Source organism: Quercus lobata, chromosome 9 (genome assembly GCF_001633185.2).
Source record: "Quercus lobata isolate SW786 chromosome 9, ValleyOak3.0 Primary Assembly, whole genome shotgun sequence".
Lineage (NCBI taxonomy): Eukaryota > Viridiplantae > Streptophyta > Magnoliopsida > Fagales > Fagaceae > Quercus > Quercus lobata.
The window spans coordinates 53,640,552-53,667,916 of NC_044912.1; the positions used below are offsets into that span (position 1 = coordinate 53,640,552).

The 27,365-nt window shown below is 36.1% G+C and overlaps 2 protein-coding genes, 1 non-coding gene and 1 pseudogene across 3 annotated transcripts; 3 read left to right on the top strand and 1 right to left on the bottom strand.

The window, feature by feature from the left end:
- The first annotated feature begins 622 nt into the window (after positions 1–622).
- LOC115960553 (probable carboxylesterase 5) lies at positions 623–1,609 on the top strand. Its single transcript, XM_031079489.1, has one exon. The coding sequence runs from the start codon at positions 629–631 to the stop codon at positions 1,541–1,543; it is 915 nt and encodes a 304-aa protein (XP_030935349.1). The 5' UTR covers positions 623–628; the 3' UTR covers positions 1,544–1,609.
- Positions 1,610–6,308: 4,699 nt separating this feature from the next.
- Positions 6,309–11,687, bottom strand: LOC115962024 (annotated as a pseudogene).
- LOC115962356 lies at positions 11,200–11,308 on the top strand. The gene has a single exon (XR_004085401.1). It is a non-coding gene; the product is annotated as a small nucleolar RNA R71 (small nucleolar RNA).
- A 5,860-nt stretch (positions 11,688–17,547) lies between the features above and the next one.
- On the top strand, positions 17,548–18,915 carry LOC115960552 (2-hydroxyisoflavanone dehydratase-like). The gene has a single exon (XM_031079488.1). The coding sequence runs from the start codon at positions 17,750–17,752 to the stop codon at positions 18,677–18,679; it is 930 nt and encodes a 309-aa protein (XP_030935348.1). The 5' UTR covers positions 17,548–17,749; the 3' UTR covers positions 18,680–18,915.
- Positions 18,916–27,365: the final 8,450 nt, after the last annotated feature.

Sequence of the window (27,365 nt, forward strand, 5' to 3'; positions counted from 1 at the left end):
CCAATTTTTTTTTTCTTCTTTTGTATGAAAATTTCCAATTTCATTTATCATTTATGAACAGGATTGTCATGCATTTATTAGTGTATATATATTCCATGCAAATAGTCACTGTCTACGTTTTATTGTGGATATTAATTTGTACAAAAATTGTAAATATCACACAAGTAATACTGAATATATATATATATATATATAGTTTTTTTTTTTTGAGAAATGTAATTATGAATACAATGGATAGGAAATGTATATACTATTAATTGTCTAGCAAGAATTTTTTCCTTGTTTATTTTCCACTAAATAAATAAGAAAATTTACTATTTTCTTCTCATCTTAGACAGAAGAAAAAATATTTTATATTAAATGATAACATATCATTTATATCAAAACTTAATAAATGAGAAATATGTGTATAAAAATAAACAACACTCACTAACACATGTGTATCATAAATGTATACTTTTCTCTCTCACATAATTATGAGTTCCACTAATTAAATTCATGCCTCATGCCTATTTATTGAATATTGATATCATATGTGAGAGAGAGAGAGAGAGAGTCAATCTTTTGTTGTATAAACCAAGGAAGACAGTCATTTCTAACATAATTTCCATCGAAACTGATCTCAACAATGGATTCAACAAACACAAACGAAGTAGCCCATGACTTTCCTCCCTTCATCCGTGTCTACAAAGACGGCCGTGTCGAGAGGCTCCTCGGCACAGAAACCATTCCACCCACCACAGATCCCATAACTGGAGTCCAATCCAAAGACATCACAATCTCACAAGACTCTGGTGTATCTGCTCGAATCTACCTCCCCAAAATCACTACCAACTCGACCCAAAAGCTTCCTCTCCTTATTTACATCCATGGTGGTGCTTTTTGCATCGAATCCCCATTCTCTCCTCACTACCACAACCACCTTAACCTCATTGTTTATCAAGCAAACGTTGTGGCTGTGTCCATCCATTACAGAAGGGCCCCAGAACATCCTCTTCCAATTGCGTACGATGACACTTGGGAAGCCATGCAATGGGCTTTTTCACACAAAAATTCTGGTGGGCCTGAAGCTTGGCTCAATGAACATGCAGATTTTGATCGAGTTTTCTTAGCTGGGGACAGTGCTGGTGCTACTATTGCTCACAACATGGTGAGGAGAGTTGGGGTTGATGGTCTTGAAGGGGTTAAGATTGTTGGGATTATCTTGGTCCACCCTTATTTTGGGAATAATGAGCCTAGCAAATTTTTAGACTTTATTTTTCCAACAAGTACTGGACCTGATGATCATAGAATATACCCAGCTGGGGATTCAGAATTGTCAAGATTGGGGTGCACTAAGGTCCTGGTTTTTGTTGCTGAAAAGGATGGGTTGAATGATAGGGGTAAGAGTTACCATGAGGTCCTGAAGAAAAGTGGGTGGGATGGGACTGTAGAGATTGTGGAGACAGAAGGTGAAGACCATGTTTTTCATTTGTTTAATCCAAATTGTGACAAGGCTGATGACCTTGTCAAACGCATGGCCTCTTTCATCAAGGACAATTAGACCCACTTGCTGTCTTGTTTGTGTGTTTGTGTTTGTGTTTTTTTTTTTTATTCTTTTTTCGTTTTTGGTTGAGTACTGTTTTAAACTTGTAGTGTAATAAGTATTCTCCTCTAATAAATAAAATTCTTAAAGTTTTGTCTTATAGTTACATTGATGAGTGCTGCCTAATTGAATTTCCACGCTATTATATTTCAATAATGAATTTTTTTTGCGTTATAATATTAGCAAATTATGAGATTTACCTAATGATTTAAGTTAAGAGTGTGTTTGGAAAGTGATGAAATTAGAGTTTTTAGCTTATTTTTGCAATTATTTATGTGTCTAAATGCATTTTTTTGGTCCTATTTATGAGTCTCACTGTATTATTCAACTAATTTTTACCTTTATTTTTTTTTCTTTATTTTTTTTTACAGTACTTTCAGTAAAAAGTTTTTAATTTCAGTTAAATAAGCCGTTTCCAAAACGATCGACCCTTAATGTCATTTTGGCATGCGTAGTGTCTATATATGTTCTTAGTGTCTGTTTGGAATAGCTCATTTAGCTGAAACCAAAAACTTTTTGCTGAAAGTGTAGAAAAAATGTTAAAAAATAAGCTGAATAGTATAGTGAGACTCATAAATAATATCAAAAAGTGCAGTGAGACTCATGAATAGTATCAAAAAGTGTAGTGGAACCCATGAATAGTAGCAAAAATAAGCTTGAATGCTCGAATTTGTGCTAAAACACAAGAACTTGTTCAAATCCCCAATTAAAAATTACGGTTAGATTGCTTTTACTTTAACTTAGACTAAGTGCGGAACAAGAATAAATAAGCGCAATGAATCGATAACACTACCCTAAGCCATATTCATCCATCATCGACAATAAAATGAAAGCTTAAAGAATAGGGAAGAGAGATGCAAACACAAGATAACACCAAGATGTGTTATCAAAGAGGAAACCGAAGAACTCGGCAAAAAACCTCTCTGTAACCCTCCAAGTCGAAATTGATCCACTAGAAAATAAAGTTGGAATACACGATTAACAAAAGACCTTCCAAGCCTAGTCTACCCCATGTGCTTGAGCCCTCCAAGCTCCTACTACCAACTGACTTTTCGAAGCTTTATCTTCTCTAACTTTCTAGATCTCGCAATTCAGCTCGATTGCATCTGCCAATAAATGGCTCCTTCCAATGTTTCCCAGTAGCAACAAAATCTCACTTTACACTCAGGATGGATGTGGTAAGTATTGTAAGGAGTTGAGGAAAACCACAAGGAAATGTGTAGATGATTGTGGGTATGACAATCTCTAACCCTCAAGTGTATTTTCTAAAGTTTTCTCTCTAAAAAGCACTCCTTACAATTTTTGGGTAATGAGGGTATTGTTGTGAAATTTTAAAATACTCGCAAGTGTACGAACCGTACCGAAGTATAGTTGGACAAGAACGAGGTCGAACCCACAGGGACATTTATGAATGTAGGAAAATTAATTAAACCTTAACCAAATCAATCCTAATCTAGTTTAAATAAAAATCGGTTGGTTACAATAAAATAAACTAAGCAATTAATAAAATTAAGCAAATAGTTAAACTAAGAAAAATATATAAAGCAATAAAAAGATGTAAACAATCAAGAGAAAGGAATTAAGGTTTTGGAATCCGCCTTGTAAGTCATATTAGCATATATTTATGATCATTAATTTTTCCCAACTCACTACATGATAATCTAGAAATCAATCTTGCTATCATGGAAAATATCATCATTAAAATCCTTATTTTAAAAATCAAAAGCATATTCTTCTTCGCTTCTTAAGTGTAAAATCAAATCATCAATTGTATCCGTAGCCAAACAAATCACAAGTGATATCCAATTTTATAATCAAGAATTAATAAACCAAGCATTCAATTAATTAAGACAAATCCTAAATCATGAGAAAAACATGATTGAACTCATATCTAGAATCGCATCTTAATCAATTGATATGAAGCAAGAACAATTTAAATCATTAAAGAACAATTATTGTGGGAAAAATCAAATCACATAAATATAACTGATAATCCTTAACAAGGTTTCATCCTCAACCCTAATTATAAATTTAGCTACACATAGTAATTGAAAGAGAACATAAAAATAAAATACGAACCATTAAACTAAACAAATAAAATAGAGAAAGAAATAGTCACAGTGCTAGAGAAAAGTCATAGACAAAAAGAACACGTTCTGCTCCTACGCACCAATGCCTCTATATGTTCAGTCCCCTCAGCCCTAGCACTAGCCTCCCTGAATTTTGCCCTAAAGAACCTTTAAATAGGTTAAGGAATCCTATTACAAGTTGAATTCCCGTTTGGAGAAAATCCCAGATTTTTAGGCTTCACTTAACCGACTATTTTGGCCCATTTAACGTCAGAATTTGGACTTTTGGTGAACAACAAAGTTGTAGCCCTTTAAGTTATCGTTCCAGCCCAACTTGAATCATCTCAATTGGATATCTGAACCGAAAGTTATGCCAAAAATACTAACTGATGTGCAGTCTGGAATCCTAATCCGAATTGGACTTGGATTTGGCGCAAATTTCCTTTGATTCCTTACTCCAATTGGACTTAAATTTAATTGGGTTGGTCTTTTCTTGAATTAATGCCTGGCTGGATGTAAGTTGGCTTGATTCAATTGGCCTAGCCCCACTTTGCATGTAAAGCCGTTGTTACCTACAACACAAAGATATTATATAATCAGTCACAAAATAACATAAAAGTAAGGCTAAATATGTAGATATGTGAGTACTTTATTGTATATATTTCATGCACATCAAATACCCCCAAACCTACATTTTGCTAGTCCTCGAGCAAAACAGATAAAGAGTAAAACAAAACAAAGAAGTTAAAAACAAAAAAAAAGGAAATCCTAACTAATCCACTTTCGCTGGAATTTTCGATTGCATTTAGCGTATGCAACAAGCCTTTAAACCCCTAGCTTACACTAGTGGACGAGTTGTAGTCTCGTGAGGGTTTGTAGGGAATATACCCACAAAATTCTGAGAATGAATACAAAAAAAAAAAACAAATAAATAAATAACTAAACAAAACAAAGAAAATCATTTTTTTTTCAATTTTTTTTTTCAATTGCCTTTTGCCAAGAGGATTAGTTGAAGTTCAAAAACACTATAAATGCTAAAGAAATTTCTCATGCCATCAAAACTCAATGTGAGTGAAAAGTGGTAGCCAACCCAAACATACTCTTACTTTTAGAATAAACTTGACTCGAATCTCTATTTGAAAGTATGTTTCAACTCAAATCTTTCCGGTGTTATCACTCAACAAATGAAATCACTCTGAAATAGGGTGTTACACTCTCAACAATATATGTGAGCGGAATAATGTAAGCAAAATCAAATACCTCACATATAAATCCCATGAAAAACGCTTAATCAAGAAAGAACAAGTAGTCTCATGAAAGGATGCCAAAAAGAATTTATACCACACCTTTTTCTTCTCAGTCATATCAATATCTGAACTACACAATCTTCAAGATCAAATAAGGACTTTATTGGGACGTAATGTAAGGTAAAAGTAAAGGGAATGAAATAAAAATGGGTGAAGGTAAATATAAGAAGTGTTTCAAGATTTGTCGGAATGTCAACTCTTTTTGGAATTTTCATTCAGCATTTTTTTTTTTTTTTCAACTCTTCTTCTTCAAAGTAGTACTTCTTCCTTACATTTCACTTTTCAAAATTTGATGAGAACCTTTTTTATTTTCTTCTTTTTGACACTTTTCCCTTCTTCTTTTTTCTTCTCTTTTCAATTCTTTTTCTTTTTTTTTCTTTGAATTTTTCTTTCTTTCTTTGAATTCTCTTACAAACCACCACATTGAAACAAATTGATCAAATTCAATCTTGAAACACTATGGATAAGGGCTTTAAGAAAGAAAGGCTAATTAAAAGGCTCAACGGGGTGACTAGCGATAATGTATCAAAAAAAAGAAAAATACATATATGGCTCAAAGTAGACAAAAATGGCCTAATCTCATCTCTCAAAGACTAGTATAGTTCATTCAACATCAATGACTTCAAAAGATTAAAGTGTGGCATAAAATCATAAATTTTTTTTTCTTGGCCAAAAGAAAAAAACAATGAGACTACAACAAGGGAAATATGTTATGCACATCCAAATGAATTTTAAGATTAGAAACAATAAATAACCCTCCAAAAATAATGATTGGCTCAAAACTCACAGGGGTTACAGTCTCCACATTATTATCATCAAGATTTTCTAATCATTTTTATCCTTCAACAACAAGTTGTGTCTGAGTGGCTACGTGCATGTGCAATGAATTGAGCATGAAAGCAATGAAATTCTTTAAGCAAGAGTAGTATAATGAACTCAAAACATAAACCTCAAGCTAGGCAAAAGTTTTTTTTTTTTTTAACACAACTAAACAAAACAAAAAGATAGAAATCTATATGCATCCCCCCCAAACCTAAACCAAACATTGTCCTCAATGTTAAAAATGATACTCTCAAATATATGTCTTGAATGAAAAGAGACCAAAATATGAATATGCAATCATGAGAAACTCAAGTTGGAAAAGTAAGGTAAGGAGAAGGAGGAGACGTACCTTAATCAAGCTGATTGTTATAAATTTTAATTTCTGTCACATATCAGCTAGAACAAAAGAAAATAAAACTAAACAAGAAAATAAACACAAAGTCTAATCTAGAAGCAGAAAATAAAAAAGAGGAAAAGAAAAGAAGAAAGAAAAAAAAAATGCAAACCTGATAAACACAACTGGGATCAATCTTGATAAACAGGATCATCCAAGAGGACTTCTTCAACTTCTGGAGGCTTAAGTTCTAAAAATGGTTTCAAACGTTGGCCATTAACTTTAAACAGATCACCATTTTTAGGATTCTCAATCTCAATAGCACCATGGGGATAAACAGTGCGAACTATGAATGGACCAGTCCATCGAGATCGTAACTTACCTGGGAAGAGATGCAAACGAGAATTATAAAGAAGAACTTTCTGACCAGGTTCAAATGATTTTCTCAAGATGTTTTTATCATGAACCCTTTTCATTCGATCCTTATATGATTTGGCATAATTGTATGCATCATTGCGAATTTCCTCCAACTCATTGATTTGGAGTTTCCTTTTAGCACCTGCTTTGTCAAGATCAAAATTCAACCGCTTAATAGCCCAATAAGCTCTATGCTCTAACTCAACAGGGAGGTGACAAGCCTTACCATACACAATTCGATAGGGAGACATTCCAATAGGAGTCTTAAATGCTGTACGGTATGCCCACAATGCATCATTGAGTCTTAAAGACCAATCTTTCCGAGTAGGGTTAACCGTTTTCTCCAATATTCTCTTGATTTCCCTATTAGATATCTCCACTTGACCACTTGTCTGTGGGTGATAAGGTGTTGAAACCTTATGAGTGATGCCATATTTCTTCATTAGTTGCTCAAAAACTCTATTGCAAAAGTGCTTTCCTCCATCACTAATAATGGCACGTGGTGTACCAAACCGTGCAAACACATTCTCTCTCAAAAACTTGACTACAACCTTGTGATCATTAGTTCTACATGCAATGGCCTCAACCCACTTAGAAACATAATCAACAGCAACAAGGATGTATAAGTGACCAAAAGAATTAGGAAAAGGACCCATGAAATCAATACCCCAAACATCAAATACCTCAACAATCAAAATAGGGTTCAATGGCATCATATTTCTTTTTCCAATACTCCCCAACTTTTGGCATCTCTCACAGGCTGAACAATATGCATGGGAATCACGAAAAATGGAAGGCCAATAAAATCCACATTGCAAAATCTTGGCAGCAGTCTTTCTGGAACTAAAGTGGCCTCCACAAGCATGATCATGACAGAAAGATATAACATTTTGTTGGTCACTCTCAGATATGCATCTTCTAATTATTTGATCAGAACAGTACTTAAATAAGTATGGATCATCCTAAAAGAAATACTTAACCTCAGCCAGAAATTTAGACATATCTTGTTTAGTCCAATGCGAAGGCATTTGATTAGTGACAAGATAGTTTGCAATATCAGCATACCAAGGTCTCTGGGATACATGCAACAACTGCTCATCAGGGAAAGATTCAAGAATAGGTAAACTATCATCAGTGTGCTCAACGATTAATCTAGACAAATGGTCAGCTACTACATTTTCGGTTCCCTTCTTGTCTCGAATCTCAAGATCAAATTCTTGTAACAATAAAATCCATCGGATAAGTCGAGCTTTAGCATCTTTTTTGGAGAAAAGATACTTCAGTGCAGCATGATCCAAATAAATTAAGACCTTAGACCCCAACAAATAGGACCGAAATTTATCCAAGGCAAAAACAATTGCTAACAACTCCTTTTCTGTTGTAGAGTAATTCATTTGAGCATCATTTAGAGTCTTACTAGCATAATAAATCACATGGGGAACCTTTCCAACCCGCTGTCCTAAAACAGCACCAATTGCATAATCAGAGGCATCACACATAATCTCAAAAGGCACTTTCCAATCAGGTGGTTGAATGATAGGTGCAGAAGTCAACTCAGTTTTTAGTCTCTTAAATGCATGGAGACACTCATCATCAAACACAAATGGAGCATCTTTGGCAAGTAAGTTGCATAATGGCCTTGAGATTTTACTAAAATCCTTGATGAACCTTCGATAGAATCCTGCATGACCCAAAAATGATCTAATTTCCTTAACAGATTGAGGAGGTGGAAGATTAGAAATCAAATCTATTTTGGCCTTATCAACCTCAATACCACTTTCTGATATGACATGCCCAAGAACAATTCCCTTTCTCACCATAAAATGACATTTCTCCCAATTAAGAACAAGATTCTTCTCCTTACACCGCACTAACACTAAGGATAGGTGATGCAAACATTCTTCAAAAGTGGATCCAAATACTGAAAAGTCATCCATAAATACCTCCAAAAATCGTCCCACCATATCAGAAAAAATACTAATCATGCACCTCTGAAATGTACCAGGAGCATTACATAAACCAAATGGCATGCGACGGTAGGCAAATGTCCCAAAGGGGCATGTGAAGGTAGTCTTTTCTTGAGCTTCTGGTGCAATGGGAATTTGATTATATCCAGAATATCCATCAAGAAAACAATAACAAGCATGACCAGCTAACCTTTCCAACATTTGGTCTATAAAAGGAAGAGGAAAATGATCTTTTCTTGTCATGGCATTCAACTTACGGTAATCAATGCATACTCTCCATCCTGTTTGCACACGAGTTGGGACTAATTGATCATCCTCATTCTTAACAACTGTTATGCCAGATTTCTTTGGTACCACTTGAACTGGACTCACCCAATTACTATCGGAAATTGGGTAAATAATACCCACATCCAAAAGCTTCAAAACTTCAGCTCTCACTACCTCTTGCATAATAGGGTTTAGGCGTCTCTGCGGTTCACGTGAAGTTTTAGCATTCTCTTCCAAGTGAATTCTATGCATAACCACAGATGGACTAATACCCATTATATCAGCAATTGACCAACCTATAGCTTCCTTATGCTCTTGAAGTACACTTATCAATTGGCGTTCCCTAAGGTCATCCAAATCTGAAGCTATAATGACAGGTAAGGTCTCAGAAGAACCTAAAAAGGCATACTTAAGTGTGTCAGGTAATGGTTTCAACTCCAACTTTGGTGGTTCCACAATAGATGGGGATGGGGATGAAGAAAGTGGAAGAGGGATCACTTTTGGTTGCCAACTATCAGTACTTAAGAGAGGAACAGAATCTAACAATGCATTGACCTCTTCAATTGAGTGTTCAACATCAAAATTGCAACCAAAAAGATTTAAGCAAGCCTCTAGAGGATCCTCATAACTCGATTGTAGCAAAGTATCATGGACTAGACTCTCAATCATGTCAACCTCACAAATATCCTCATTGTCTAGCACTTATTTACTTATATGGAAGATATTAAGCTCAACAGTCATATTTCCAAATGAAATCTTCATTACACCACTCCGACAATTGATTAAAGCATTGGATGTGGCTAAGAAAGGGAGACCTAAAATGACATGGATTTGTGTATTGGCATTTAGAGTAGGTTCAGTGTCTAACACAACAAAATCAACAGGAAAATAGAATGCATCCATCTTAATCAACACATCCTCAATAATACCTCTAGGGATTTTCACAGACCTATCAGCTAATTGAAGTGTCATGGTTGTTGGTTTTAAATCCCCCAAACCTAGCTGTAAGTATACTGAATATGGCAATAGGTTCACACTTGCCCCCAAATCTAGCAAAGCTCGCTCAATGAGATGATCCCCAATCCTGCATGAAATTGTAGGAGATCCAGGGTCCTTACATTTCACTGGATATTTATTCTGAATGATTGAACTGACTTGCTCGGTCAAAAATGCCTTTTTAGGGACATTTGTCTTTCTCTTCATTGTCACAAGATCTTTTAGAAATTTGGCATAAGCAGGAACTTGCTGAATTGCATCAAGAAATGGAATATTAATTTGCACTTGCTTAAAAACCTCTAAAATGTCTCCAAATTGTGCACTTTTCTGAGGACTGATTAACCTTTGAGGAAATGGAGCTTTAGGAACAAACCTCTTATCAAGGGGGGAATTAAGATCCTGAATTGGAGTGGCGGGTGGGTTGTCCTTCTTGTCTCTATGATCATCATGTGAACTATGAGTTCCTTTTTCCTTTAACACAATATTTTCATCATCCTCCACTTCTGGCATTTTCACTTGATTATCAACTTGCTTACCAGACCTAAGGGTAGTAATAGACTGAACATGTTCTTGTCCATGAGTAGAACTAGAAGAACCATTGATGGCATACTCTCCTTTTGGGTTAGGTATAGGTTGACTAGGAAACTTTCCTTTTTCCCTTTCTCCAACTTGGGTTGCTAACTGGCCAACTTGATTTTCCAACTTTGAAATAGCTTGAGTATTCAAATGGGTGGAACTTTTCATCTCTTGAATGGCTTGGCTAGTTGACTGCATGAAAGTTTTGAGAGACTCCTCCAAAGATGGTTGTTGTCTTGGTGGTGCTACAAACTGAGGTGTTGATTGAGGAATGGGAGGATATGCTTGAGTAGGTGGACGAAATTGACTTTGTTGATGCACTTGTTGTCCACCTACATTTGTGGGAGGCTGACTTGGCCTCCATGAGAAATTAGGATGGTTCCTCCAATTTGGATTGTATGTCTCTGAAAATGGACTAGCAAATGGTTTTCCATAATTATTTAGTGCATTTGCTTGCTCAGCATAAAAATCAGGGTACCCAGCTGCAGAAGGACACATTTGTGTTGTATGCATAGGACTAGCACAAATAGAGCATGTTTCACTTTGAACTTGATTGACAGAATTCATCCCTCTACCTAAAGCTAAAGCTTCAACCTTACGAGTGAGATTATCCAACCTAGCTTTTATGTCTAAATCTTCACTGACTTCATACAATCCTCCTTTTTTAATTGCAGGGGCACATCTCTCTTTACGATTGGAAAAATCCCATTGTTGTGAACTTTCAGAAAAATTCTCAAGAAATTTGTATGCCTCATCATCTACAAGACTCAAAAATCCACCACCATTCATGGACTTAATCATGTTACGATTTGTCTGAGTCAAACCATTATAAAAATATTGTACTAGTCTCCATGTTTCAAAACCATGATGGGGACACTTTAAGATCAAGTCCTTAAATCTCTCCCAACTCTCATAAAATTTCTCTTGTTCATCCTGATAAAAATTTGCAATTTCTCTCCTCAAAGCATTGGTCTTGGCCATTGGGAAAAATTTAGAGAGGAATTTTGTGACCAACAGTTCCCATGAAGTGATAGATCCAGGTGACAAAGAATTAAGCCATGCTTTTGCCTTATCCTTCAAGGAAAAAGGGAATAAACGCAAGCGAATAGAGTCATCAATGAAATTTTGAAACTTACAAGTAGCACAAATCTCAAGAAAATCCTTCACATGCATATAAGGATCTTCTCTATTCAATCCATGAAAAGTAGGAAGAAGGTGGATTATCTGTGGCTTCAACTCAAAATGTGCAGCAGTGGTTGCAAGCAATACTATGCAAGATGGAGGGTTGGTGGTTATGGGTGAGAACAACTCCCTAAGAGTTTTTGAATCATCTCCAGTTTCTCCCATTGTGGATGAATAATCAAAACTAACAAGACGATTTTCTTTGTTACGTATCCAAGTTCTCATACACCAAGCACAAAGAAATAAATTTTTTTTTGTTTTTTTTTTTTCTTTCTATTTAAAAAAAATAACTACAACTAGTTGAAGGAAAAATTCAATTAAGACCTAATTTATTTTCCTAACCAAGTCCCCGGCAACGGCGCCAAAAACTTGTTGTGAAATTTTAAAATACTCGCAAGTGTACGAACCGTACCGAAGTATAGTTGGACAAGAACGAGGTCGAACCCACAGGGACATTTATGAATGTAGGAAAATTAATTAAACCTTAACCAAATCAATCCTAATCTAGTTTAAATAAAAATCGGTTGATTACAATAAAATAAACTAAGCAATTAATAAAATTAAGCAAATAGTTAAACTAAGAAAAATATATAAAGCAATAAAAAGATGTAAACAATCAAGAGAAAGGAATTAAGGTTTTGGAATCCGCCTTGTAAGTCATATTAGCATATATTTATGATCATTAATTTTTCCCAACTCACTACATGATAATCTAGAAATCAATCTTGCTATCATGGAAAATATCATCATTAAAATCCTTATTTTAAAAATCAAAAGCATATTCTTCTTCGCTTCTTAAGTGTAAAATCAAATCATCAATTGTATCCGTAGCCAAACAAATCACAAGTGATATCCAATTTTATAATCAAGAATTAATAAACCAAGCATTCAATTAATTAAGACAAATCCTAAATCATGAGAAAAACATGATTGAACTCATATCTAGAATCGCATCTTAATCAATTGATATGAAGCAAGAACAATTTAAATCATTAAAGAACAATTATTGTGGGAAAAATCAAATCACATAAATATAACTGATAATCCTTAACAAGGTTTCATCCTCAACCCTAATTATAAATTTAGCTACACATAGTAATTGAAAGAGAACATAAAAATAAAATACGAACCATTAAACTAAACAAATAAAATAGAGAAAGAAATAGTCACAGTGCTAGAGAAAAGCCATAGACAAAAAGAACACGTTCTGCTCCTACGCACCAATCCTAGCCGCAGCCTCTATATGTTCAGTCCCCTCAGCCCTAGCACTAGCCTCCCTGAATTTTGCCCTAAAGAACCTTTAAATAGGTTAAGGAATCCTATTACAAGTTGAATTCCCGTTTGGAGAAAATCCCAGATTTTTAGGCTTCACTTAACCGACTATTTTGGCCCATTTAGCGTCAGAATTTGGACTTTTTGTGAACAACAAAGTTGTAGCCATTTAAGTTATCGTTCCAGCCCAACTTGAATCATCTCAATTGGACATCTGAGCCGAAAGTTATGCCAAAAATACTAACTGATATGCAGTCTGGAATCCTAATCCGAATTGGACTTGGATTTGGCGTAAATTTCCTTTGATTCCTTACTCCAATTGGACTTAAATTTAATTGGGTTGGTCTTTTCTTGAATTAATGCCTGGCTGGATGTAAGTTGGCTTGATTCAATTGGCCTAGCCCCACTTTGCATGTAAAGCCCTTGTTACCTACAACACAAAGATATTATATAATCGGTCACAAAATAACATAAAAGTAAGGCTAAATATATAGATATGTGAGTACTTTATTGTATATATTTCATGCACATCATATATAGCAAAACATAACTTTTTGCCAAACAGAATGTTTTGCAGGTCCTTCGCGGATTGGCCTTACCTGTGAGACACTCACGAAAAGTATAGCCTAGCATAACTCTTCATCTTCTAGTCATGTGCTCTACACATGACTCTTTTAATGGGTAAGCTTCTTGCAAGACAGTTGCAAAATCCACTTGTACATCCTTTGAAGCTTGAGTCTTCATCGATCTCTCACACCCATCCCTTACAATTAATCCCACATATATACAGGGAAAATGATTGAAGAAATTACAATCAAATTTAGCACAGAATTAAAACCAACACAACATAGTTGGAAATCACAATTTTACAAAGCTGAACAAGATAATCGGCTTATACAGCTTCTCAACAAGATAATTAGTCCTTAGCAAACAGCATTTATACTCAGACACTTAGATCCAGATTCGTAGATATTTGCTTAATTCCCTAAAGAGGTTTTCTATGTAATGAAGCAATAGAAGGGTATGTTAGGTAGGTTGGGTTGTTACAAACTTAAACAATAAGTCTTTTCAATCTCAACTTATTATCTATCATAACATATCACCTTAATATGATCTAAACAAATAATATTATTTCAATAAATCATGACTTATCACCTAAGGATATTATGAAAAATTTATGTCCCAAACATTTAGGGACGGAACTATGGTTGGATGTATTTTTTTTTTTTTTTTAATACTAGTATGTGTGTGTGTATATATATATATATATAGCAATTTGGTTCAATAAAATTGCACTTAACTCCCCCTTAACAATATCATTGATTTTTTAAAAGGTTATAACAAAAATTATTGATCTAAAATCTAAAATAAATTTAACAAGCCCAACAACAAAATTTATCAATAGCAAAGTTAAGCCCAAATAACAACCCAAAAAAAACCCATGCACAAAAAAGAAAAAAGAAAAAAATCTAAGCAGATTCTAATTAGGACTCTAGGAACATGGTTTTAAAAACCGGTACGGACATAAAATTGGAAAAGATACTGTTTATCGGTTTTCTAGTCCAACCATGGAAGAATCGGTGGTCATACCAATGATGTCATAATTAATATTATTAAAATAATTTTTATGTAAATTTTGATTTTTCATAACTTATATTATGAAAATATATAAAATATAAAGATAATTTTGTTAGAATATTTTTTTTTTAGTTAGTAATTATTTGACAAAGTATAATTTGCTAAGTTTGTAATTTTATTTTTATAAATAACAATTTAATAGTTTAACTTTAACTCTTTTTTTTTTAAACTAAAAACCAAATGTCACGATGACAAGAAAAGTCATTGACTTCCCAACCCAACTTCCCCACTTCCCAACCACACACGTTTATATAGGTTTACTTCTGTTTTTCTTGCCCCTAAAAGTTAGCACCACATGTTACCACTTACTACTATTATATCAGTCAGTACTTTTAAGTTTTAAGACTTATTATATTCAAAGTTTCAACCTTTCAAAATTCAAAATCTTTTCATTTTTCTTTCCCCTCATGGCACAGGACACGGTGATTCTCTCACAGACTCTTTCTCTGCAATCTTTCTCAAGACAAGTTCTTCTTCAACATCTAATTTTAGTGGCTCAAAGCATAGATTTCTCATACATTTCATCAACATAGGTATCTTTTTCATTTTATTTTCACTAACAAATCTAAGATTTTCCTCAATATCATTTTAGTGTAGATTTAAGAAGTTTCGCAAGTTTGGTTCTAGTTTTTTTTCCCCCTTTAGTTACCAGAATCGGTTTAACCACATTGATTCCTATTTTTTCCAGTTGAACCTGCATTTTCTAGTTTTTCTTGGTTTTTCTTCAATTTTCGGTTTTTGATGATATTCAAACTAGATTAAGGTTCGGTTCTCGGTTGAACCTACTAGTCCGGTTTAGTTTTGAAAACCATGTCTAGGAGAACACCCACACAATTACACATAACATGCAAGACACCAAAATAAATATTAAAAAAAAAAAAGAAAAAAAAAAGAGAAAGAAAACCGGCTAAAGAGAAAGAGTGACAGACAGACTGAGTGAGATATGGGAGGGGCACCTTCAATGTAGCACTAGCACTGTGGCTAGGGGTGTTCACCACACCACAAAAACTACACCAAAACTGCCCACAAAATGGCATAATCACATCGCACCGCATGGTGTAGTGCAGTTTGTGATTTTATAATAAGAAACCGCATCGCACCGCACCTTCTCTATATATTAATATATTTATTTTTTTAATATTAAAAATATTATTAATAGTTTAATAACCCTAGTTTTTAACAAAAAAATTAGTTTAATAAATCTAGCAAGTGTTGATTAGGAAAGCTAGCCCAAAATAAAGAAAAATTAGCTCAATAGTTTAAAACTTAGCCAAAAATAAAGGGAAAATTCAGTTTTGGGTTGGGCAGGAAAAGTCCAAAATTTGAAAAATATACCAACTTCAAACCGTTCAAACTGCATCTTATATACCACACCGCACATGGGACTTCAAAAATGAGGTGTGGTGTGGTTATGGTTTTAGCTAAACTTTGAGCCGCACCACACTGCACTGCATCGCACATGTGACCGCAAAAATAAGGTGCAGTGCAGTTATAGTTTTGGCTAAACCGCACCGCAAAGTGCAGTACTAAAAATAGTCAAAAACCGTACTGCACCGTAACATGAACACCCTTAACTGTAGCAATATTTGAATTTCTAGAGTAAAAAATTGCTAAACTTTTGTTGGTTGATTTCATAATCTAAGTTGTGATTTATAATTTGAACTAAATACAAATATCAAAGAAAAAAAAGAAAGAGAGGCAGAGAACTCTATAATATTTGAACTCAGAGAGAGAGAGAGAGAGAGAGAGAGAGAGAGAGAGAGAGAGAGAGGCAATGGGATAGAAGATGCTCCATCTTTCTCTCTTTAATAAAGTTATATATATATATATATTAGTAAAACCCTGTTTAAAAATAGCTGGGGTATATTTATGTATTGTACTTATCTCTTAGTGCCTGTCTGTAAGTGTATTTAAAAAAAATTAAATTAAATCAAAGTTGAAATAACTTTGAAATTAATTGGTTTGTTGTTTGAGATTTAATAAAGTTAGTTGTTTGAAGTGTTGGGTTGTGTGCATGGTACTTCAATAATTTGTAGGTTATTGAACATATTTGTAGATTAATTTTTTGTGCTTTTTTTTTTCTGCCCCCTAACCTTAAGTCCTAGTTTCGCCCATGCAAACATTACTTAGAGTTAAATGAGGAAAAATCATTTACACATTAGACTAGAGTAGAGTTTTCTCAACAATGTAATGATATGCCATGGGTTTTCAACTTTTCATAGAACCATTCCTCTTCAAGTAGATTAGAAATCTAGAAAACACATCAAATTGCAAGACGAAGAGAAATGGGGATATTGGATATCCTTCTGATTAGAGAAACATTGTATGGGCAAAAATGGCCCATTAGCATTAATTTTTGAAATATTTAGCAACAGAACACTGTTTCGGAAATAATTAGAGAAATACCACTTTTTCCGAAAACGCCGCTATAGGGCCCGAAAACGTCACTATAGGGCTTAAAAAACGCCACTATAGGGTCCCTTGAACCTGTTATGGGGACTTATAAAAAAAATTTTGCAGGAAAACGCCGCTATAGGGCCCAAAAACGTCACTATAGGGCTTAAAAACGCCACTATAGGGCCCCTTGAAACCGTTATGGACTTACAAAAAAATTTTGCAAGAAAACGCCGCTATAGGGCCCAAAAACGTCACTATAGGGCTTAAAAACGCCACTATAGGGCCCCTTGAACCTGTTATGGGACTTATAAAAATTTTTTTCAGGAAAACGCCGCTATAGGCCCGAAAAAGTGGTAGATTGCTATATAGTTCGGAAACAGTGTTTCTGAGCAAATTATTTCCAAAATTGATGGTAATGGGCCATTTTTGCCCATTGTATGTAGACAACAAAAACTGTCCTTTACGTCAGTGATTGGATCAGCAGAGCATATAATTTTACCATGCCCAAATCTATGTGGTCTTTCCATCTTGCATGAAATGGAAAAAGAGGGAAGAAAACGTAAATAAATTTTAAAAAATTGTACAAAATATTTGTTATTTGAATTATCTACAAAAAATTGTCATCCACTTCTTGTCTTCTTCCTCTCTTTTTCATCTTCAACCTTTTAACTTTCCTGAGTTTCCTCACTTTTTAATAAGGGAATTTAATAATGTAACATTATTACCCTTTTCATGCTACTCTCTTCTATTAATATCCTGGTTGTTTGGTGATTTTCTATATCTCCTTAGTATTATGCTCATTTTGATACGATTTCGGACCCAATAATTGCAATTTGCAAAACCCATATCTCATTCTCTCTCTCAAACACTCACCCCAAAAAAAAAAAAAAAAAAAACTCACCCACCACATATTTCTTGAAATGGATTCAAGCAACAATGAAACAACCCACGAATTCCCACCATACTTCAAAGTCTACAAAGATGGTCGCATAGAAAGGTACCCAGACCGTTTTGGCAACGGAGGTCAGGACCTTGTTGTACCCACAGGCCTAGACTCCAAAACCGGGGTCCAAACCAAAGACGTCGTCGTTTCACCCGAATCAGGCGTATCAGCCAGACTCTTCATCCCCAAAATCAACGGCCCAGATCAGAAGTTTCCTCTAGTCGTTCACTACCACGGTGGGGGCTTCTGTCTTGGATCGCCTTTCATGAAAATCTTTCATAGCTTTCTTGTTTCCTTAGCCTCAGAAGCTAGTGCGGTTGTTATTTCCGTTGACTATAGGCGAGCCCCAGAGCATGCTCTACCAGTTGCACATGAAGATTCTTGGGCCGCGATGCAGTGGATTTCAGCCCACTCAAATGGGCAAGGCCCCGAACCGTGGTTGAACCAGTATGCGGATTTCGGGAGGGTTTTTGTGGGGGGTGAGAGTGCTGGGGCTAATATAGCCCATTACGTTGCAGTCCAAGCTGGCGCTACGGGATTGGCTGGTCCTAATATCATTGGGACAATCATATTGCACCCATATTTTGGTGGCAAAGAGAATGATAAAATGATTGATTACATGTACCCAACAAGTGCCGGGTTCAAGGATCCGATACTGTACCCGGAAGTGGATCTGAATTTGTCGAAGATGGCTGGTAAGAAAGTGCTGGTTTGCCTGGCGGAGAAGGATTGGCTGAAAGATAGAGGTGTGGCTTATTATGAAACTTTGGCAAAGAGTGGTTGGAATGGTACTGTGGGATATTTTGAGAGTGAAGGAGAGGGGCATGGGTTTTTTCTGTTCAATCCCAGCAGCGACAAGGTGGGGCCACTGATAAAAGCCATGGTTGATTTCATAAATCAGAACTAAGTTAATATCGTTGGTTTGTCATGTTTTGAAGACATTGACTCATTGAGCTGTAATTGGACTCTGGTGGTGAGCTACGAATGTCTTTGTTATCTAGTGATATGAAATAAATGTGTTAGTTGAGTACTTTGAATCTGGCGTCCCCAATTAATTAGTTTATGGATTGGCTTTATATAGAGAGTTCGTGGGATATTTCCTTGGAAATAAAAGTTTAAGATAAGAGGATTCCATTTTTTTTAGTGAATATGGTGAGATGATGTCCTGGGTGCGTAAAGGTTTGCCGCTCTACCCCCACCATTTTTTTTTTTTTTTTCCCGATATCGTTACTACAAGTATACAGGTATAAATGAGAAATAACACGTACAGCAGTTTTCTATATAAAATTGTCGTATAACATTCATCTATATTGGCAATTAGAAAAACGTCAGTATATCATAATGTTTAATTAGTTTTAGCTACGAATAAAATCCTTTATTATTGGTGGTTTTTAGTGATGATAGATTGTTTGGAACGGAGTTTAGACCTTGAAGTTTTGAGTTTTGAATTTCAATTTTTAAGCACACTTAAGCGTACTTTTATCTCTATTGTCTTTGATTGCATATGCAAATATGAAATTGTATAAATTTATTTCTATCTCTATTGTCTACTTGTGGTTTGCCCAAAAAATATTTTACTTACCTTGGTTTAAAAATTGACACTTTACACACTTGAAGTAAACTCCATTTGGCTCTCATTACTCACATTTTTTTAAAAATAGGGGTAAATTTGTATTTTTGCTACTCTTTTATATCTCTTTCCTCCCTAAACATAAAAATCTAAAAAAATCAATAGAAAAAAAAAATTTAAAAGTTAAGTTAAAAAAGAAAAAAGAAGAAGAAGCACATCACCTCACCTCACCTCACCGCTACCCCATCTGACCCAATAGATACCGAATAATATCACTCTCATCAGAAACCAAGGTGAGTAGCTCCAAAATGACCTTATATGTCTTATTGTTTGCACTCCCTGTAAGAAACAAAGACTTGCAGCGGAATATAAACAATCAGTTTTTCGGCATATCTTTCTTGGCCTAAACCGACAATCACACAGGAGTTTTGAGATTGTTCTACGTTGTCTAGAGCCAGCCTCCATGTAGACCAGCTATTCAAATACGTTTTGAATTCCAGTTTGTATAACCCAGATAAAAAAATGTTTCTTGATGATGTTGCAGACTACTAGAATGATGCAAACATAACCCACAACCTAAGAACCTCACAACACTCTGTAAACACTATGAGAAATGCAAAATTCGTTCATTGTTCAATGGGTACCACTCTTGGTGTTTATATACACACCACTCCATTAATATTGAGTGGGGTAAAGTAACGGTCCAAACCATTACTTCATAACTCTTGGATGTTACAATTATCCTAAGGTATACAGAGGGACATGCCTACTTTGGGTGTCCATCCATATCCTTTTTAGTTTCTAACACTCCCAACCATATTTAACAAGGAAATAAGAGCATTCGTGTGTTTAATATGCAAATTTAAGTTTTTAATTAAAGCATTTTGGTTGGTCTTAATCTCACCACTGGACTTAGCACTAGGACCAGGTCCCACAATACTCTCTAACAAGCCATCTTCAACCTTTTCCTCTATCTTTTTTTTTGGGTAAACTTCAATGTATTAATTCAAAAAGACAAACAAACTAAGGCATCTTCCATGTTAATAACTCACAAGCATAATGCTTATAATTACAAATTTACAACTTAAGAGAGAGATATATATTTTAAGGAGCACAAAAAGTATATATTTTAAGTTTACACACTTCAAATTCAAAATTCACTAATGATATAGACTTTCGGGCTTTTTATTTTACTTTAGTTTAGTCCTTGTGCTATTTAGACTTAGTTTTAGTAACTTAGTCCTAGTATTTAACTCTACTACTTAGTATTAGACGTTTAGCAGTGTAGACGTGTAGTTGTAAATGATTTTGCATTTTATATTTTTTTTTCCTTTACTACTTAGATGCTGTTTGGAGTGGGCGTCTGCGTTTTCAGATTTTTTTCCCTCTGCGCATGAACAGTAACATCACATGGGTTCACTGTGCAAGGGACAAAAATCATTATTCACGCACTGTTTATCACTGTTCACACACTAAAAAATATTAAAAATGGGTCTCATGATACTATTCACACATTTAAAAATTATTTTGCTACAATATTTTCAGTTTTCAGTTTCAGTAACAATAAGTTCAATCCAAACGGACTCTTAGTATTTAATTTAGTATTAAACGTTTAGTAGTATAGACGTGTAGTTGTAACTACTTTTGCCTTTTATATTTTTTTTCTCCACTACTTAGTATTTAACTTAGGGCATGTTTGGTACACTGTAATGATTATTACATGGAAATAGGAATAAGTATTACAAGGAATATATTAAGTTGGAATGTAATAAGTATTACTATCCATTAGTTTAGTGACCATTTAGGAATAAAATCCTGAATATGCATCCACAATTTAGTATAGTATAAAAAAATGTGTAATTAAATCATTTTTAAGTCAAATTTCCTAAAATATACTTATTTTAGGGTGTTCAAAATAGAACTAATAATTAACAACAAGGAAAATTTATTTTCTTTCCTTTTGAGGATGTGGCAACTAATGGCTTTTTAGGAAATTTTTTTTTTAAAAGTTATTACATAAGGTGAAGGAATAGATATTCAGTACTTTTGATAAGAAATAGTTATTCCTCATTTTGAAGAATATTTATTCATAAGGAATAACTATTCATTGTAATAAAAACATAACCAAACAACTAAATAGTTATGCCATAGAAATATCTATTACATTACAATGTCTATTACAGTCTACCAAACATGCCCTTAGTGTTAGACCTTTTGTAGCATAGACGTGTAGTTATAGATGCTTTTGCCTTTTGTATTTTTTTTAATAAATGGGGGTATGGCTACTGTCACTGGTGGCTACTAAATAGAGAAATGATGTCAGTGTAGTACTTTGTGTCTTTATGTCTATGCACATAAAATATTGGCATGTAATCTAAATATTTTTTAGGAAAAAGAAAAATTTTAAAATTAGGTCGAGTCTATGGTTAGACGGGTCAGGTCGAATTAGCCCGCAAAAAAAGGGGTGGCCGCGATTTGGCCCATTTTTTATTCAAACCTAAGTAATGAATGTATCTCTCCTGCACTTGATGACTTTGACGCTGTCCTTTTCATATTTTCTACTCTTTGACTCCGGGCGGTCCAATAGTACATGAATGCTTATATTGATAGCAAACACATCGAATCACTCGTTACAAAAAAAAATTCCCAATTTCTTTTTCTTTTTTTGTAAAAATTTCCAGTTTCATTTATGAAGATTGTCACGCATTTATAAGTGTATATATTTCGGGTGTGTTTGGATTGAACTTATTTTTGCTGAAACTGAAATCTAAAAACACTGTAGCAAAATAATTTTTAAATATGTGAATAGTATCGTGGGAACCGTAAACAGTGTATGAACAGTATCGAAACAGTGCTTGAACAATGACATTTGTCTCATGAACAGTAAATTTTGTCTCTCCCTTAAACGCAAAAAAAAAAAAAAAAAAAAAACGCGTCGCAGGATTCAGCGGAAACGCTAAATCCAAACCCACACTTCATACAAATAGTCACAGTTTACGTTTTATTATGGATATTTATACATAAATATCACACAAGGAAAAAAATGAAGAGAAAGAATTGAGTGACAGAGAGACTGAGTGAGATATGGGAGGGGCGCATTCACTGTAGCACCAACACTACTGTAGCAATAGTTAAATCTCTAGAGTAAAAAATTGCTAAACTTTTGTTGGTTGATTTCATAATCTAAAGTTGTGATTTATCATTTGAACTAAAGACAAATATCAAAGAAAAAAAGAGAAAGGCAAAGAACTCTATAATATCTGAACTTATAGATATAGAAGAGAGAGAGTGATTGAGAGGCAATGAGATAGAAGATGCTCCATATTTCTCTCTTTAATAAAGTTAAAACTTATATATATTAGTAAAACCCTTTTTTTTAATAGTTGGGTTATGTAGTGTGCTTTATCTCTTAGTGTTTATCTGTTTTAGTGTACTTAAAAATAAATAAAGTTGAGATAACTTTGAAATTAATTGGTTAGTTGTTGAGATTTAATAAAGTTAGTTCATCGTAGTGTTGTGTTGTGTGCATAGTATTTCAATAATTTGTAGGTGTGGGGGGGTAAAAGACCAGTAGGCCCATGTCGATGTTTATATTGGGCCAAAGGTCCAGCCTAAGGGAAAAATCCCTCATCGGTCGTGGGGAGGAAAAACCCTTCCTCAGCCACGGGGAGAGCCCTCATCGGCACATTGTAGCCGAGGATGGGAGAAGTGACCTGCCACCAGCAGTGACACTCTCTATCATCCCATGGAGCAGGAAGAGTACTAAAGCAGGAAAGGACAACGAAAGTGTTTAAAGGAAAGGCTGTCATTATCGCATTCAGTGTCATGCGCTTGACACGGCCATACTTCTCTGTCCTTACAACCACTACAAACAACTGGAGGGAAGAGTTGATGGGACAAGTACCTACTCTAGGGGCCACATTTAGGAGGAATGAAACTACTATAAAAATGGAGTAAAGAGAGACAGAGAGGGCGGGGCGGAGACCCCCCAACACACCAAAGGCATCAAAAAAGGCTCCCCAAACCGTGGCGAGGACCAACCCTCTCTTAGGAATCCGATCCGCCTCACTCTGATTGTAAAGAGCATCATAATAACCGTTGTTCATACGTTAAAGCCTAGCTCTTTGGCCCATTCTCTACAAATTCATTGTAAGGGGCTTAAGGTCTAAGGTCCCATTCATTTTAGGCTTGGCCTAAAAAACGTGACCCTACAATTGGCGCCATCTGTGGGAAGAGCTTGTACGTTGACGAATATGATGGTTAGTCACAGTCAAGCTACAAAAATCCCTCGGGAGGACAGTTTTGGCAGTGATGCGAGCTGCACAAAAGCCCCCCATCATTTCCAGGAACACACCACCATCATCATAGCTTAGCCTCCGTTTTCGGTCACGCTTCGAAATGATTCATTACAAAGGGAGGATCTTTAGACAGCGCAGTTCAAGGGGCTTCGGACATTAGATATGCGCCCTCATGCACTTGTCAAGGGGCTAACTCTTGAGACCCCTAATATTCCGGTCCGCTGAATCCCCTACAGATAGGGGAGCCGAGGGCTAAACTAGAATCTCTTGAAGTGCTAGACAGAACCAAGATCTTGCATGGTCATCGGACTCAAACCTATGGGAAAACTAGACACTTCAAGAGCCTAAGTGCTAGACAGAACCAAAGTCTTGCATGGTCCTCAGACTCAAACCTATGGGGAAACTAGACACTCCAAAAAACCTAAGTGCTAGACAGAACCAAGGTCTTGCATGATCCTCGAACTCAAACCTATGGGGAAACTAGACACTCCCAAAAAGTCTAAGTGCTAGACATAACCAAGGTCTTGCATAGTCCTTAGACTCAAACCTATGGGGAAACTAGACACTCCCACGAGCCTAAGTGCTAGACAACACCAAGGTCTTACATAGTCATCGGACTCAAACCTATGGGGAAACTAGACACTCCAAGAGCCTAAGTGCTAGACAGAACCAAGGTCTTGCATGGTCCTCGAACTCAAACCTATGGGGAAACTAGACACACCAAGAGCCTAAGTGCTAGACAGAACCAAGGTCGTGCATGGTCCTCGGACTCAAACCTATGGGGAAACTAGACACTCCAAGAGCCTAAGTGTTAGACAGAACTAAGGTCTTGCATGGTCCTCGGACTCAAACTTACAGGAAACTAGCAACTTCAAGAAAGGCCTAAGTCTTAGGCGAAATGGAGGTCTCGTATGGTCCTCTGCCCCTCAGCCTTATGGGAGTTAACACACAAGGGTGCCTTTCTGAGTGTTTAGACCAGGTACAGTCATGCCTCGGTCCTCGGACCAGACACCTAAAACAAGTTGAAGCTATGAATATCATTGGAAAAGCGGAAAAGAACCCTAGTACCCAGCGACCCCCTCGGACAGTTTATTTTAGATTACACGTCCTTAGGCAATCACCCCATTCACAATACAGAACGTGCGGTTGTTATCTCGGTTAGTCCTATATAGTTAATCTATTTAAAGTCGGCATTTTAGTTCCCGTAGGGTTTCGATAAATTCAAAGTAATAACTCCTTACCGACAAGGGCATCGGTTCTAAGTACGGATCAAAAGATAAGACACCAGCACATTCATTCACAAAATAATTATTGCAGAAAAGAAAGGATCCATAAAATGCGATAAAATCATCTTTTATTAGATAAAGAGATAGTACAATATACATAAAAGGGCTTAGACAAGCCTATATCATAAGCTAACTATAAAAAAAGAAACAAGGGGAATACACGGGGACGATAGATCCTTCAATTTAGCTCTAGCACCGACTAAGCAAGTCTGAACGGCTCCAGTGATGGAAAAGAAGAAGAAGCAGAGGCACCTGGTCCACAACCTTACTCTAGCAGTGACTAGGCAAGTCTGGATGGCACCAGTGATGGAAGAGAGGAAGAAGCAGGGATGCTAAATCCCCATACCTTCTCCAGCAACAATCGAGCAAGTACCGTTCTAGCAGCAATCGAGCAAGCACGGATGGTACCAGTGATGGGAAATCCAAGCCCTCACGTGCATGGCACATGGCACCGGATGGAGGTCCTAGTGCTGTCTTACCAAAAATCTGATGCGACCTCCACTCGCTTTGGATTTTGGCTGAAGGAAGAAGAGGCTCCTTTCATGCCTTATCGAGGAGAAAAAATGTCTTGAGCCTTTGTCTCCCTTGCCCTAACCGGGCCATTCTGAATCTCAAAGTTACCCAAGGCTTCTGAAGAGGGTGTGGTTCCTTCACCCTCATCCTAGCCTTGACCATTTCACCTCCTGAAGCTCAGTCACACTAGTAATGGGGACTTTAGGAACAATTGGAGGGTTAGGAATTTGAAAAACTCAAAGGGTCTGCAAATAAAGGGAATGACCCCCCACCGTGCTTCTTATATAGGAGGCAAACCTGGTGGCAATCAATTCACCCAAATCTCCAAAAAGGAATTACAAGTGAAATAAATCTCGCTCAATTTCCAAAGTGATCTTCAACCGATGAATTTATGTCACCTCATGAAGGGACCCTCATTAAAGCACGTCTCGTATACTGAAGCGACAGGAACGCGACTTGGATAGATTAAAAGAATGTCCCACAGCCAGGAACGCGCCTTGGGCAAACGAAAAGGCTCTAGCCCTTAGTGGAGGGCCTGACGTGGCAAGCCAAGATGGAGACCCGATATCACCAAAATCCTCCTCTCCGTCCGAGGAGCCGAACAGTAGGATTTTGAGGGGCTATTTTGGGGGGGTAAAAGACCAGTAAACCCATGTCGATGTTTATATTAGGCCAAAGGCCCAGCCCAAGGGAAAAATCCCTCCTCGGTCGCAGGGAGGAAAAACCCTTCCTCAGCCACGGGGAGAGCCTTCCTCGGCACATTGTAGCCGTGGATGGGAGAAATGACATGCCACCAGCAGTGACACTCTCTACCATCCCACAGAGCGGGAAGAGTACTAAAACAGGAAAGAACAACGAAAGTGTTTAAAGGAAAGGCTGCCATTATCGCATTCAGTACCATGCGCCTGACATGGCCATACTTCTCTGTCCTTACAACCACTACCAACAACTAGAGGGAAGGGCTGATGGGACAAGTACCTACTCTAAAGGCCCCATTTAGGAGGAAGAAAACTACTATAAAAAATGAGTAAAGAGAGACAGAGAGGGCGGGGTGGAGACCCCCCAACACACCAGAGGCATCAAAGAAGGCTCCCCAGACTGTGGCGAGGACCAACCCTCTCTGAGGAATCCGATCCGCCTCATTCTGATCATAAAGAGCACCATGCTGACCGTTGTTCATACGCTAAACCCTAGCTCTTTGGCCCATTCTCTACAAATTTATTGTAAAGGGCTTAAGGTCTAAGGTCCCATTCATTTTGGGCTTGGCCTGAAAAACGTGACCCTACAATAGGTTATTGAACATATTCGTAGATTATTTTTTTGTGCATTTGATTGTGCTGTGCATTTTTTTTTCTGCCCTAACTCTAGAGAAAAAGCATTTACACATTAGATTAGAGTAGAGTTTTCTCAACAATGTAATGATATGCCATGGGTTTACAAAGAAGTGGATTATTAAACAGTGTTTCAACTCCAACCTTTTCAGTACTTGTAAATGTAGAACCATTCCTCTTCAAGTGGATTAGAAATCTAGAAAACACATCAAATTGCAAGACGAAGAGAAATGGGGATATTGGATATCCTTCCGATAAGAGAGACATTGTGCTGAAAATTTAATGTAGATAACAAAAACTGTCCTTTACGTCAGTGACTGAAGCAGCAGAGCATATAATTTTACCATGTCCAAATTTATGTGGTCTTTCCATCTTGCCTGAATTGAAAAAAGTGAGAAGAACAAAATATTTGTTATTTGAATTATAGTATAATACATTAATACTAAGTTGTATCTGACAAATTAGTATTCTAATCTGTATTTCGGAAATTTCTAACACGAAATTGTAATTGTATGTATTTCACATATTTGACCAACTGACCATATAGAGAAGAGAACCACCAATCTTACCTAATTTGTATGGTATCCGTGGCCAT

Excerpts from the sequence above, each read along its gene's own strand:
- LOC115960553 (XM_031079489.1), top strand. The coding sequence starts at position 629 with ATGGATTCAACAAACACAAACGAAGTAGCCCATGACTTTCCTCCCTTC.
- LOC115960552 (XM_031079488.1), top strand. The coding sequence starts at position 17,750 with ATGGATTCAAGCAACAATGAAACAACCCACGAATTCCCACCATACTTC.